A 13913-nucleotide genomic window follows, 5' to 3' on the forward strand; every position below is an offset into this window, starting at 1 on the left:
TCGCTAGTGAGCTTGCGTACACCATCGCAAATGGCATTGGGAGCCTTTGTTCCGTGATCGCTCTGAAAGTCAACGTAGCGCAACACCGCCGCCTCAATCGCCTGGTCAAGTTCCTCCATGCAGAAGACAAAACTCGAACTGCACTCACCAATGGACCGTGGACTGCTAACGTCAGCGGGAATATTAACGACGCTGTCACACACCACCTGGACAAGCGGCTCGGCAATAAGGAGTTGACGAATTGTCTCGATCACACGGGGAATTCCTACATTTTCACCGTGCTCAAGAAGAAGTGCAAAATTATGCACCTTAATACAGGAGACATCAAATGCCAAAAACTTCGCCATCTCAGTTGCCATGTACCGATAGTGACTTGTGAGACCTTTCAGGGCACCAAGCGCCTCTGGAAGGGCTTTCAAAAACGAGTGCAGCTCCTTGTTCGTTTGGACGTAGCGTGCAAGACGATCGGCCCATAGTGTAGTCACCGTTTCATGCAGCAGGGCATTTTCCTGCTTTTTTTGCCGCAGGTCCTCGGCCTCCTTCAGGCGTGCGTCATTCAATGAGCGGAGTTCCGCCAGAATGTTGGCGTATTCGTTGTTCAGCTGCGCGCGGCGGGTCGAAACCCGCCTCCATCGCGACCCCGCCAGCGCGACGCCTGTCATCGTCAGACCGCCAAAGAGACAGACTGCACCCAGCATACCACGTGACGCCATTTGAATAAAAAAATTAAAATAGCGCCCGCCACTTCGAAACAATAAAAAAAAAAAAAAAAAACTCCAACTGGCATTGTGGCAGAGAAAACAACACACTTTGTATGAGTAATGCAGAATAGTCAAAATAATAACACAAAAAAAACAAAAGCACGCGAAAGATCTCTCGCCCCTTCTAGGAAACAACTCATTTTCGCTTCTCAAGTTTATTCTCGGCGTTTAAAGTTTCGGAGGAGGCAACACAGCTGAAAGACGGTACAAGTCATAAAGGGACTGCTCCAATGCATCAGCATATAGTTGGCATATGTGTCTTCCACCACTTTTGGCAACCCCCTCATCCACCAGCTTATTTTTCCACGTGCCCTTCAGTGGACGTGCAAAACTTTTGTGCGCTGAAAATGCAAAGGTGAGGTGGTCAGGGAAGAGGGAGTAACCAATTCCAATGCCATCTGGGTGTGTGGCTGTAAAGCAAAAAGAGGCAATCCCACTGCCAGTGATATTGGAGGTAGAAAGATAATCACATGAGAGCTCTCGTAGAGATGAAGAGTCAAAAAATAAGGCATCAACGAAAGCCAAGGCCTTTGAAACATCACTCGTGAGTGGCGGCGAGGTTGCACGTGTCAACCGCTCCTTCGCCACATTGTGGAGACGCCGCAGGAATGTCAGAGCTCGATGAAATCCCTCTCCCGCACGGCACACTGCAATGCGTCTGCGGTGCTCTTCGCTCGCCTTTTGCAACGCCGCTGCAACTGCTTGATCAAAGGCTTTTGTATTTTCCGCCGATTCCACCAGATCGGCCAACGCCTGAGTCTCTTGTGTGACCGTCCGTAAAGTCTCCGTGCGTCCATGATGATATTTTTTCATTAACAGGGCACAATACGTTGATCGCTGGTCACCAAAGAGTCGCCGCTGGGCAAGATGAAATGCGGCGTGCACAAAGGCTTCAGGACTCACACGGCAGTGTCGCTTAATTTCATTTCTTCCAAATGCACAAATATTCCGCACTGTCAGCTCCGTGTTATCCACGTGCCGCTGATGGGCCTGGCGACACTCGGCAATCGCATCAAGAATATCTTCAGTCAATGGGCCAAACTGGACAGGCCTCACGTGTGATTTATAATCTGGCGATGAATTGATCCACGCAGTTCGATCCAATGCAACGTATTCCTTGCAAAAAGACACGGCATAGTGGTGGATCATACTGCAAACCAGTAACATGGTACTGCCATCACCCCACGAATGCTCCATATTGCAGCTGGCGCCACCCGCGGGGTTTAACATGTACATAACATTGATGTCAGGATAGCGATTCTCCGGATACCTACCACCGTGAAGAGACAGGGCGGGGTCCATTTCATCATCGAGACAAATTGAAAAGCTGCAGGACGTAATATTATCCAGAGCTGCCTTTGAAGTCCCTTCATTCCACAACCTCTCGAAAATACGCGCCCACGTTCCACGGCACCCGCTTGAAAATACCAATGGGTTTTCCCTTTGCAAAGATAACGTTGACGTCTCGCACATGAGAGCGTCAATTAGACGAGCATTTGCAACCACCTCCTCCAACCACCGCAATCCCAAGCCGCTAACGTCATCCTCAGCACCAAAACTAACCCAATCCAAGACGAACGGATGCCCCCTACGGAGAATCAGTACCTTGTTTGTACATGACCAACGAAGCCCATCCATGCCAAGGTGAGGAATACGAACAGTTCGAAACAATCGTGTCAATTGGTCACGGCAGAGCTTCAAATCCACGCGGCAAGAAGTTGGGAGACGACTCTGCCCCTCCAGAGTGAAGAAACGTGGGTTCTTAACGAGACGACGCAAGTGAAATGATGCTGCCCCAATGATTGCCGCCCGCAAGGCCGGTAAAGAAATATTCAGTTGCTGGCAGGGTTGTTCAAGCGAGGGCCCATCAAGATGCAACGTGTAGTTCCATCCAAATGGCAGTGCACTCCGGTTGCCAAGATAAAATGAATTCCACAAAGCCGCCATGTGCGAGGTACGCAGCAAATTGTTACAAATACGCTTGTACTCTCTTGCATATTGCTCCAAAAAGCAAAAATATTCCGCAATGCCGCGCCATTCCGGAGGAACTTCACCGTCTCCTCCCCGAAGACACCGCGTCAACTGCTGAGCAAAGTCAACAGCCGTTTCTTTTCCATCGACGCCGTCTAGCGGATCCAAAAACTCAACGTACCGTTTCAGCAGCGTTGCAACGTCGGGCAACGGCAGCTGGGAGAGGCGTGAGGCCGTCTCGCCATGCGGACCCATTCCCGCCAATAATAAAAAAAAAAAAAACTTCCGGGAAAAAAAGACAAAAAAAATCAAAAGGAAAAAAGATGCGAAAACCCGCACTCTGGAAAAAACCCCAACCAAGCACGCAAACGATAAGCATAATAGAAAACAAACAAAAATAAAAGTCTCTAAGAGAAGAGCATCAGGAAAGCAAGCATGAGCGTGAACAGGCCGATCGCTTCCATTAGGGCAAAGACAAGAATGGCGTAGTGAAAGAGCATCTTTGTCAAGTTTGTTTAGCGTGCGCGGGCGACAAGCACCTTAACAAAGATGGTACCAATGCCAACACCAACATCTGCAAGAGCGATGGCCAGCGAGTCCGGTGCCAATGTAATGCAGGCCCTGCACAGAATTAGCCACCGTGGAGACGGAAAGAAAAGAAAACGCTGAGGATAAAGTCGTCAGTTGTCGACTGACAGGCCTAATTATAATAAGACGCAGAATCCATTCCTTTTTTTTGTGTAAGCCTCTATGTGTCTGTTAGATTTTTTTGTTTTACTTCCGGTATTAACCCTCTGGCCGTCACGTTATAATAAATCCCTCAGTAGAAATACAAATAATAATAATAATAATAATAATAATAAAGAAAACAACATGAAATCGCACACTTTGGCAAGACACATACACAAAAAAGAAAAAGAAAAATTAATAATAATAACTCATTTGTTTTTAAAAAATCATATCACTTATCCATCTGATGGTCATTTATACAAAAGGAACCTTTTCCGTGTCTGTGGTAACTCCCGGATGACTCCATTGTTTTCTTATTCCTGCGGTTTCTTGATCTTTGGCGCCATTTTCACAATTGGTGCTGCCTGGGCCTGCGTCTTTGAACGAATTTCCGTGGCAATGGCCTGCGACCTCTTTTTCTGCGCGCGCCTCGCCTCCACTGCTTCCTTCACAGATGTGGCGTGGTTCTTTGCCCCCTGCGCACGTAACTTTGCTTCCTGACGACCTTGATTCACGCGCGTCTTGTCACCACCCCTCGTGATCTTCGCGGAACGTCCCATTCGCGGGTATTCTCACTTTAATCGTGAATGTGTCAAAATATCAAAAATTTTAAAAATAAGAAAGAAAAATAAAGGGCAACATTAATAGTAAGAATGCAAACAACTCACGTACAAGAAATAAAATGTAGTATACTACATGAGACATCATGACTTTTCATAATGTGAGGGGAAAAAAAACATGTTTTTTTTTTCTTTTTCTTTTTCCTTCAGTTTTTGTTATTTTCGCCACGACGAATTGCCCGCTTGGCCTCCTGTTCCTTTCGCTTCTCCTCGAGCCGCAGTTCACGCTGGTAGTCGGCCCACTGAGACTCTTGGAGAAAACGCCTCTCCTCCAAATAACTGTTGCCGTGTCGCTGCTGCCTGAAAGTTTCAATGGTGACACCCTCCGCCTTCAACTCCTCCGTCAAATGTTGCTCCCAATTCCGCAACGAATTCGCAATAATGCCGGAAGTTGCGGAGCTGCCGTGTGTCATCTGCCCGTTATCAGCCGCACGTCCACGCTGGACCTTACCAGCAAAAAATGTGGAGCCAACTTTGCTTGCGGGCCGATTACGCTTTCGTCGGCAAACGACAATGCCACTGCGCTCTAAAGCAGCACATTCGCGTCGCGTCAAAGCACCGACACGTGCCGGTTGTCTTGTGGAATCCTCCAGTGGAGCCTTGAAGCTCCGGTAAAAATGAGGGCTCGCTGCCGAAAGCACCTCATCAAAATTCTGCAGGTGCGCTGGATTTTCAGAGGAATTAAGAACAGCCAGAAGCCTCAAAAACAGAAGCGAGTTGGAGAATATGGAAAGAATGACAGAGTCATCCACGTCGAGGGCACCTTTACGACTAATAAACGGCTCCACATATTTCCCGTCATCAAGAGCCACGGCGTGACCCAAGTTGCGCTGCGAGAGCAATCTTCTGAGTCGTTGTTGACGCTCCATTCGCTCCATCGCTAACGCGTCACAGCAGCCCTTTCCGGGGTTCCCACGCACATGACTCGAATCGGAGGTAAAGGAGCAACTCGACGACGACGACTCACCGCGGCCGGACGACAATTCCTCAGACTCGCCACTACTCCCACTAGATGAGTTGTTGTTCTCATCGTCATGGGATATGGAAGGGGATCGCAAATGCGCCATCCCCTCTTTTTTTTTTTTTTTTGAAATGACTCCTCAATTGCAAAATAAAAATAAAAATAAAAAGCAACAAAAAAAAAAATTATCTGGCATCGCAAAAAAGAGGTCGCATTCAACACATGTTGTTGTTGTTGTTGTTGTTTCTGCCACATGCACAATGTCTCAGGATGTAGATTTAAAAAATCTCTAGACACCTAATCCCAACCGTTGCTTCTCCGCCGAAGTGAAGTACACTGCCAGGAGATTTAAAACAAACCGGTGAAGTTCCTCCAAAATGCTTGTCACAATGGAGCCTAAATTCTGCCTCCCACTACCTCCGCCAAGACTGCCTGAAGAACGATGCGTGGGAGATAAACCCTCGCGCGCGTTACGATTCAGGGCGTCCACAACCTGGCGTCCCTTCACGATGCGTTTAAAAAGAATTCCCATCTGCTGAACCAAATCGCGGCGTGTTTGCAAAATAAACTCAAAGGTATTTTTAAGTTGTTTCACGTAGGCATCCTCCGTGACGCCAAGTGGTGCTTGTCCAACCAAGTCAGGTTGTTCAATGGAAATATTCATGCTTCGAAGGAATGTCTTAAAGTCATCGAAATTCATCGACAGCGCGCCTCCTGCTTCAACAGCCCCCGCACCTGCTTGCTGCTGTGATGATGTTTGCGGCTGCAGAGTGGCTGTGCCACCAAAAGCAGCGGCATTGCCTCCATTTGAATAAACACCAGAAGCACCACTCCCCAACCCCACATTGCCAGCCACACCACCGGCTTGATTGGAACTGGCAGCGGTGTTTGGCGGCAGTAAATAATTAACATTCGCCACGCTTGCTCCCGGTTTGGAGATATTCCCGACCGATCCGCCTGCATCTTCGGTTCGATTGCTTGCCGCCTTCATAGCGTTCAATGAGTCAAGAAGAACCGGCAAGCTCTTTTTAAACGTCACAATGTCATCATCACCCGACGCGTTTCCCTCCTTCTGGGCAAGACTTAAAATTTTATCAAAAATCTGGCTAAACTGCGAGCCCGCATCCGGATGCTGAAGGTACTCAAGCAGTTGCCCATAACTGTCTGGATCGCGATCACGTAATAAGTGGAGAAACTGTATGAAAGGACCATTACGATCACAAAGCAACTCCTTTGTGTGCTCATCACAGTCCATATCAAAACGATCAGGATTGCGCAACATTGTGAAATTAAGAAGCGCGGCCAGATGAGGATCGGTGACACGCTCTGCAACCCTGCGACGAAATGCATTCATGAGTACCGTCATGTCGCGCTCCTCCTCCTCTTTGCGCCGGATTGTGTACTCCATGGAGACAACCAAGGATCCCAAAATTTGACTTCTTCTTCGCAGCTCATTGAGTTCCTGGCGCATGGCACCCTCCGTATTGGCAAGCATTTTTTTGTACATCTCCCTTTCAGCAGACTGCGAAGAAGAAACTTGCCCAATCGCCCCGTGAAGCCGCGCATTTTCTGCCCTCAACTGCCCCAATTCAGCATCTCTATCACGAAGCCGAATCTCTAGGTGTGACTTTTCCGTGCAGGTCGCCGAGAGCTGCTGCTTGAGATTCGCATTTTCGGAAATTTTGGCCGATAACTGTGCTTTGGTCTGAGAGGCATCCTGCACAGCCGTGTTGTGATCTGCGCGAAGCGCGTTGGTCTCCCGCTGCGCCGCATCGGCGCGGGCGTTGCTGTCTGTGACGCTTTTCTGAAGTCTGTTCACATCTTCTTCCAGTTCCTTCATACGAGCGGTACGCGAGGCGATCTCCATTTCCTTTTCTTTGAGAACATTCTCAAAGAAAATGAGCCGTAGCCGCATTTCATGCGCCTCATCACGTACTTTTCGTAGTTCCTCCTTCACATCCACCACACGACTGAGGGACTCCGCCACACGGGATGACAGCTGTGCATTCTCTACTGTCAGCGCACCCCTGGTATCATGAACCACAGCCGCCTGATCATATGGACTGATGGTCGGTGGAGACTGACATGGCAAAAAGTAACCCGCCACATCCCACACATAAATGATGCCATCATTTCCAATTGTCCAGATGCGTGCCATCTCTGCGGCGTACACACGTGCAGCGTAATGAATAAACGCGTTGTGTGCCGTCCTTGAACGGCTAACTTCTTCACGCGTTTTAGCGGCAAACACAACGACGGACCTGTCGTATGAAGTGGCAAGAATTTTTCCACTAACCGCTAGCATGGATGTCACAGCGCCATTGCCGACTGAGAGTCGGCCAGTAAAGCTCATGGGTACAGAGAGAGTGTACACGCTAACGGTGCCGTTATTTCGTCCCACCCAAAGTGTAGATGTCGTCGAGTCTGCAAGAATAGTTGTAACGGCGGATTTGTCCTGCGTGTGCTCGCAAATAACCTCCCCACTACGAGAATCCCAAAACTGCACAACGCCGTCGCGCCCGCCGTTAACGACAAAACCCCCAGTCACTGTTATTGCCGTCACAGGCGCAAGAGCAACAAAAACTTTCACCTGCTCCTTTGTGAAGGGGTTCCATTGCACGATGCGGCCCGTCTCCGAGCCGCCCAGCACCGACAAGCCGTCAAAGAAAAGTGATAAAATGGGTGCCCTTGCCTCCACACCTAAAATCGTCATGGACTGCTTCCACCGCTTTGTAGGCACGTCAAATATATGAATAGCACCGTTGATACTCCCCGCCCACACCTCATCACCATGAACAAGCACCATACACTTGAACTGCACACGCGTGTCGGTACCACCAACGGCAATGCGCTCCAGCACATTTCCCCGTTGTGCGTCGCACACAGCAATCCCCCCCTTAAGCTCTGTCACCCAAACGTCATTACCAGCAACACAACAACAACGCGCCTCGCATTTAAAGCTTTCCACTGGTTCCATGCCAGATGGGCGTTTTGAAGATTCCCCACTCCTTACAACCGACGTCATCTCCCGCTGCTGGTCCTCTACCAACCTATAAATTGACCAACAGTAAAAAACTATAAAGAAATGTCAAATAAGTAAAGGAAAAAGCTTTGCATGGCGTTTTTTCAGGCTCCTTCATACCCTCCTAATGCCACTGCACAGATGGTTCACCTCTTTACTCGCCTTCAGGAAGTTGTTTTTTTTTTCGTTGTTTCTCACTCCCTCATTCACGCAGACAATTTTCTTTTCTTTCCTTTTTTTTTTCTTTTTAGTTCATCAAGGAGAGAAAATGCGATCCATCACACCTTTACAACAGACCCACATCCCGGGTGTACCTGAATGACGGGGTAGTGATAATACTTCTTCATCGCACTGTCATACTGTGGTATCATGCGCAAGCGACCAGTTACGAGAAAACGATCGCCCTCCTTTAGTTCTTTTTTCATCTGCTCACAGAAGGAATTATCAAAAATTCTTACGGTGTGAAAGTCCTTATCAGGATCTCCGGGAGAGGGACCTTCAAAGTCTGTGATTAAAGTAAATTGCACAACCTTCTCTTCAAATACGTAGCCCTCCTGAATGTTCTGCACAGGGCCCAGCACAACGCAGTAGTTTACGCAGCGCCAGTGAGCTGCCACATCTCCCTCTTCCGGTGCGTTAGGTGCAACATCAAGGTGATACTGTGGTGCCTGTGGAAGAACAGATTCTTGGCTATGAACATAGTGAACGCCGGTAGTAGACTTTGCTGCGTCATCCGTGGCACCTCCAAAAATGGCGTTTGCCGCCCCCAGATTAGTGCTGCTTTGAGATGCCGCTCGAGTACTACTAGCGCTTGTAGAACTCGTCGGCATTTCCATGTTATGTTTGGCTTGGTAGTGGTGCTGCAGGGCAGCCTCTAAACGGAAAGTCTTCTGGCAAATGGTGCAAACAAAAAGTTTCTTGTCGGCATCCTCATCGGCCACGGAACTTTCTGTCCCGGAAGCATTTTTTCCTGCATTGGTGGGAGCACCTGCTGCCGCCGTCGATGTCAGGGGCATCGACGCAACACCAAGAGGTGATCCAAATGCCGCGGTGCCTCCAAGAGGAGAATACGTCATGCCGGGAAATCCCGTTGGAAGTTGTGTGGCTGACATGGTGGCTCCCGTTGCTGTTGTCGACGGTACATGCGTGGCGTCTGTAGCATGTGATGACTTGTTTTTTGCCTCCTCTGGCTTGACCTCCTCCAGTTTGCCTGCTTTTAGCACCATCGCCTTCGCGTGTCCCGCGTGCTTTGTCATAATGTGATGATTCAATGCGTTAAGCAGTCGAAACGTCTTTCCACACTCACCGCATTGGTACGCGGGAGTCTCCGTCTTTGGGGCCTGCAACAGCGACGTTTCTCGGTAGAAGCGAGTCGAAATAGTGAACGGCGGGGCGTAAAATCCTCCGCCTCGAGGAAACAACGCTCGATATGTCCGCTGTGACAAATGTGATGCGATCCGCCGCATTTTGTTTCTAAACCTCTTTTCGCCTCTTTAACTAAATTTTTATTCTTGTTGATGCTGCACTTCTCAGCCACCGTCTCTGGCACACAATGCACATCAGGCAAAAAAAAAAAAAAAAAACACAACACGTATAAAAAAAGCACACAAGCATACACACATTTAATGCATCCACTAAGGAAATAAACACAAACATAACAATACCCTATGCATATGCGGCGTTTTATTTACGCACACATGTCTGTTTCTGTGTGTGTGTGTTATTTGTTTAAACGTTGTGTTTCACCTCTTCTTCTCCTGGATTCGTTCCCCTCTCACCCCCGAATTTCGCCCCATCCAAAAGGCTCCGCCTTTTAGGGCAAATCCATTACCCTATTGGGCAATCACTGGTATAAAAACATTTTTGACACGCCACACGCATAGCACCGCCCGCATAAAAAGAAGCAAAGCAGATTGTTCATCCAAACTGCCGCTGCCGTTCTCGTCACAAGCAATATTTTCCTCCCTTGGCGAAAGTGGCATGCCATCAATAAGAGAACGGCATTCCAACTGAAGCGCCGCCACAAGTACAGCATTCTCCTCACTCAAATCCACCGTAGGGTCATCCACTCTGACACCCTCCAGCAGCGCCCGAAGAATAGCTGCGCACCACATTTCATCGACATCCCCTGCCGCGTTTTCCGCCCAACACGCCGTCAGTTTCGTTATGTGGCGACTCTCAACGACTGTCGTGATGTCAAACCGAGTGCGGCCCTGCATCAGATACGTGACGACCCCCGGTGGCACACAAGAGCGGCCAATCGTGTCGTTCTCCCACGCAAGAAGATCCTTTTCGGTCACGGCAACACAAGTCTTGAACTTGGGCATGGAAAACATCCAGTCGGCAGAGCGCAACCGGTCCACCTCCTCAAGTACAGTTTTCGAAGATCCAGCAGCTGGTCTGCGTCCCTCACCGTCCACAATGCGAGTGTTCTCCCGCAGCGCGCCGACAACATCCAACAGAAACACGCTTTCATTCGATGGATTTAATGTTTTTTCCTCGCTTCCCTTCGTCTCCTCATTCCGCTTCGATAGGAGAATAGACGGATCGATCCCCCACGGCGTCGAGTGTGCCGTAATAACACCGACATGACGAACAAAGAAGTCTGCCAACGATCGTTGTGTATAATGCACCACGTCTTCACCATCAATATTTTCGTCGTTGCAGTAACCTCCTGGCAAAACCCCCGCCATTTGCAGCGTGGTGACTGACGAGCGAACAGAGCCAATCGACGAGGTGGTAAAAAAGACGTACTGCCCTTCAGGCTGAAGATATGCGCTGAGTCGTTCACGACACGATGTGACAAGCAGCGTGCAGTGGTGGCACGCGATGTCCCGCTGCACCCGCATCGCTGAGCCCGTAATTTTCTTCCCATCCAGAAACAGGTCATGCCGAAACGTTGTTGTCAGCCGCTCTGGGCAAATGTCAAAAGCGCAGCAGAGAAACAAACGAATTATCTCAATCGTCCTCTCAGGGTGGTACGCACTGCGGTGAGTAAAAAAGGAGAAACAGACATTTCCCGTGTCGTGATACACAGCCCCACCGCCAGAACTCCGCCGAGCGACGGTCACACCATCCCTTCTGGCAGCAGAAACCGCGACTTCCTGCAAGTAGTTCTGGTTCCGACCAATAACCACACACGGGCGGTTCACGTACGAAAACAACAACTGCTGACCAGGCGGTAGGATTACACCGCGCAGCAGCGCCTCCTCAACCGCAAGATTCTCAAAAATACAACGCGAGTTTGACAGAAGAGCCACACTTGCACGAGCCTCTGTCAGTTGGCGTTCCAAGTGCGTGGCGTTTGCATGTCGTGTGAGAAATGAAAATAATGTCGTGGTGGGACACAAACACCAACCCATACGCCGCACCATATCCAAATGTCGCGCCCTTCTTCTCTTACCCCCAACCCCACCCCACCCTCCCCCCGTGAACGGTCTCGGGGAAAAAAAAAAGGAGAGCAGGAGACTTTCGCAGAACAAACGCCCAAAAAAAGGGAAGAAAAAAAAAAGTAAAAACAAAAAAGTAAGAAAATATATATATATTCCATCACAAAGCCAAAAAGAGGGGGGGAAAAGGCCAATAAAACAGCAACAGCGAAAAAACAAAAAGCGAAACAAACACAACAGACAGTCTCACCAGATTCTGGTTGCTCTTCTCTTCCTTCTTCTTCGCGCATGGCACCCATATACATTTCACAATATTGGCATGCCAAATAACAAAAAAAAAAAAAAAAGAAAGGGTTCAAGAAAACCACATATAAACACGCGCACACAGGCGGGACGTTACTCATATTTCTTTGGAGGCTCAGCGGGTATCGCGTCTTTGGCTGGTACTTCCGTCACGGTGTTGCTTTTTGAGCGGCGCAGCAAAAACAGAGCGAGATGGTCTACCGGGTTCGCCGGACGTTGACGACACAGATCCTCCAGTCCCTCCGTCAGCACAGCCATCACCGTGCTTTCAAGGTACTCTGGCACACTCAACAGCCGCATCGGCTCTTCTGAGGGGGGTGCCACCGTTGCGGAGCCCTCATCACCTCCCAACATAGTTCTAGGCTCTCAAGACGTAAGGAACACCACACCCACCAACACCCCTGGCTTCCTCCTCCGCCCTTTTGTTTGTTTGTTTTTTGCCCTTTTTTGTTTCTTTTGTTTTTTGTTTTTGTTTTTTTCCCGCTTCTTTGGATGTGCCGATGTGTTTTCTCTTTTCCTCCGTCTGGCTTACATTCTACAGGATCATATTGCCGACACACGTGTCGTCGCCAAGAGAAGACAAAAAAAAGAATGGCGTAAGAAACTGTAAACTTATTTTTGTAAAAATGAAGTGATGCCACTGGAAGAGGTACAGCCATCATCATCGCCACAGAGACGGCAAAAGACACACACAAAGAAAAAACAGCGGCAAGTATTGATAGGGAACAATAATTGGCCTGTAAATTATATGCGCGCGTTCCATCCACCAAAAAAGAAAAAGAAAAAAGCCCCTCACACTCTCGGTTATCACATCGCCCAGAAGAAGAAAAAGGGGAAAAAAAAGCTAAACATATGTGTCCTCCTCCTTTTCGTCCTCCCTCTGCCTTAAGAACCGCCACAGTCTTTGACGTCGACTCGCAAAAGCATCCAAACAAATGGGAGAGATAAAAAGAAAGAGAGAGAGGGAGGGAGAGAGCGTAAACCCAAAATAAATGAATGGAAAGGGCAAAAAAATTTAAACAATAAAAAAGGGAAGCATAATTGTCGTCGCTGTTTTTGTTTTTCATTTTATGTTTTCTTACATGTTCCTTCCTTGTTATCTCCTCCCTTCTTTATATGTATATATATTATTTATTACTTTTCAAATCTTATAAGTCGCTAGGACTTTTGATGCTTCTTTCCGACATTCATCTATCTTTCTGGTTTAGCCCGCCCCCTTTTCTTTCTTCCCCCCCCCCGCGTGGATCTCTCCTGTTGTTCTCTCGGCGCATCGCTCTCATTGAAGGGCACGCCCCGACGCCAGATGTCACCCTTTACCTGTGCCGCTGCTCCAACCTCTTTCTTCCTTCGTCTCTGTGTGTTTCTTCAAACCGGTTCAGATGTAGTCCGTCAGAAAAAAAAGACAAGCATACTCAATGGCAAAGCAACCACCGGCGTCTGCCAAGAGCAATTTTATGAAACGGTGGCGGAACTCCTGCGACGGAAAGGCGACAATTTCAAATAAGGCGTTGCCCTCAGGATCCGTCTCGGATGCAAAGTAAATGACGACTAAAGTAAGGACAATCAGTGCGTAAAACATGGGCTTGTTCTTTCGCATGCTTTGCATAAAAGGCTCACCGCGGTAGTTGACAGCAAATGTAACACCACCAATAAGGGTGGTTAGCAAAAACATCGCTGAATTCAACAAGGTTGGCTTAAACTCCCCTTCAACCCCAATTTCCCGCATACTTGCCACCTCCGTGCTATCCACCTCCTCCACAAGCTTCACAGTCTGCATCATGCTATACAGATGTAGAGCAAACTGCATAAAAATGGTGCAGATCATGTAGGGATGAAATACGCGTGTAATCGGTCGCTGTGGACACAAAGTGGGCATTGGCTGACTGCGTGACATGCAAAGGAAGCAAACAGATAAAATCACACCGGACAGGATCATCTGTTTTTCACCAAGCCTTACACCGTCTGTATGCAACACTGACATGGAATAAGCGGAGGTAAGGCAGTTAAGAGCAAGAATCTTGTACATTTGTAATGTCGTAACAAGCGTGCTTCGACCAAGACGCACAATGTCACAGACGGACATAAGGGCCTTCGAGCGACATGTAAAGGGGGCCGCTATGGAAGCATCTCCGAGCTTAATTGTGGAGGTCCACCCAG

At 48.6% G+C, this 13913-nt stretch overlaps 8 protein-coding genes across 8 annotated transcripts, besides 10 other annotated features; all 8 read right to left on the reverse strand.

Moving 5' to 3' along the window:
* Nucleotides 1-713, reverse strand: Tc00.1047053510857.4 (hypothetical protein, conserved; the record flags this gene model as incomplete). Its single annotated transcript, XM_802636.1, has 1 exon — nucleotides 1-713. A coding segment is annotated over one exon (713 nt), but the record flags the coding sequence as incomplete, so codon positions are not given.
* Nucleotides 1-13913: a sequence feature (heterozygous, Esmeraldo-like haplotype).
* Nucleotides 754-774: a sequence feature (AT_rich).
* Tc00.1047053510857.10 (hypothetical protein, conserved) lies at nucleotides 930-2987 on the reverse strand (the record flags this gene model as incomplete). Its single annotated transcript, XM_802629.1, has 1 exon — nucleotides 930-2987. One exon carries the CDS (start codon nucleotides 2985-2987, stop codon nucleotides 930-932), a length of 2058 nt encoding a protein of 685 aa, XP_807722.1.
* Nucleotides 2995-3056: a sequence feature (A-rich).
* Nucleotides 3567-3595: a microsatellite.
* Nucleotides 4228-5148, reverse strand: Tc00.1047053510857.20 (hypothetical protein, conserved; the record flags this gene model as incomplete). Its single annotated transcript, XM_802630.1, has 1 exon — nucleotides 4228-5148. One exon carries the CDS (start codon nucleotides 5146-5148, stop codon nucleotides 4228-4230), a length of 921 nt encoding a protein of 306 aa, XP_807723.1.
* Nucleotides 5190-5211: a microsatellite.
* Nucleotides 5266-5287: a microsatellite.
* Tc00.1047053510857.30 (hypothetical protein, conserved) lies at nucleotides 5332-8067 on the reverse strand (the record flags this gene model as incomplete). Its single annotated transcript, XM_802631.1, has 1 exon — nucleotides 5332-8067. One exon carries the CDS (start codon nucleotides 8065-8067, stop codon nucleotides 5332-5334), a length of 2736 nt encoding a protein of 911 aa, XP_807724.1.
* Nucleotides 8283-8313: a sequence feature (T-rich).
* On the reverse strand, nucleotides 8343-9530 carry Tc00.1047053510857.40 (RNA-editing complex protein, putative; the record flags this gene model as incomplete). The annotated part of the gene is made up of 1 exon (XM_802632.1): nucleotides 8343-9530. The coding sequence occupies one exon, from the start codon at nucleotides 9528-9530 to the stop codon at nucleotides 8343-8345; it is 1188 nt and encodes a 395-aa protein (XP_807725.1).
* Nucleotides 9897-11438, reverse strand: Tc00.1047053510857.50 (lipoate-protein ligase, putative; the record flags this gene model as incomplete). The annotated part of the gene is made up of 1 exon (XM_802633.1): nucleotides 9897-11438. One exon carries the CDS (start codon nucleotides 11436-11438, stop codon nucleotides 9897-9899), a length of 1542 nt encoding a protein of 513 aa, XP_807726.1.
* Nucleotides 11553-11598: a sequence feature (A-rich).
* On the reverse strand, nucleotides 11850-12110 carry Tc00.1047053510857.54 (hypothetical protein, conserved; the record flags this gene model as incomplete). The annotated part of the gene is made up of 1 exon (XM_802635.1): nucleotides 11850-12110. One exon carries the CDS (start codon nucleotides 12108-12110, stop codon nucleotides 11850-11852), a length of 261 nt encoding a protein of 86 aa, XP_807728.1.
* Nucleotides 12178-12235: a microsatellite.
* Nucleotides 12696-12732: a sequence feature (GA-rich).
* Nucleotides 13132-13913, reverse strand: Tc00.1047053510857.60 (cation-transporting ATPase, putative; the record flags this gene model as incomplete). The annotated part of the gene is made up of 1 exon (XM_802634.1): nucleotides 13132-13913. A coding segment is annotated over one exon (782 nt), but the record flags the coding sequence as incomplete, so codon positions are not given.

The sequence above is a fragment of the Trypanosoma cruzi genome, genomic scaffold (assembly GCF_000209065.1).
Source record: "Trypanosoma cruzi strain CL Brener 1047053516921 genomic scaffold, whole genome shotgun sequence".
Lineage (NCBI taxonomy): Eukaryota > Euglenozoa > Kinetoplastea > Trypanosomatida > Trypanosomatidae > Trypanosoma > Trypanosoma cruzi.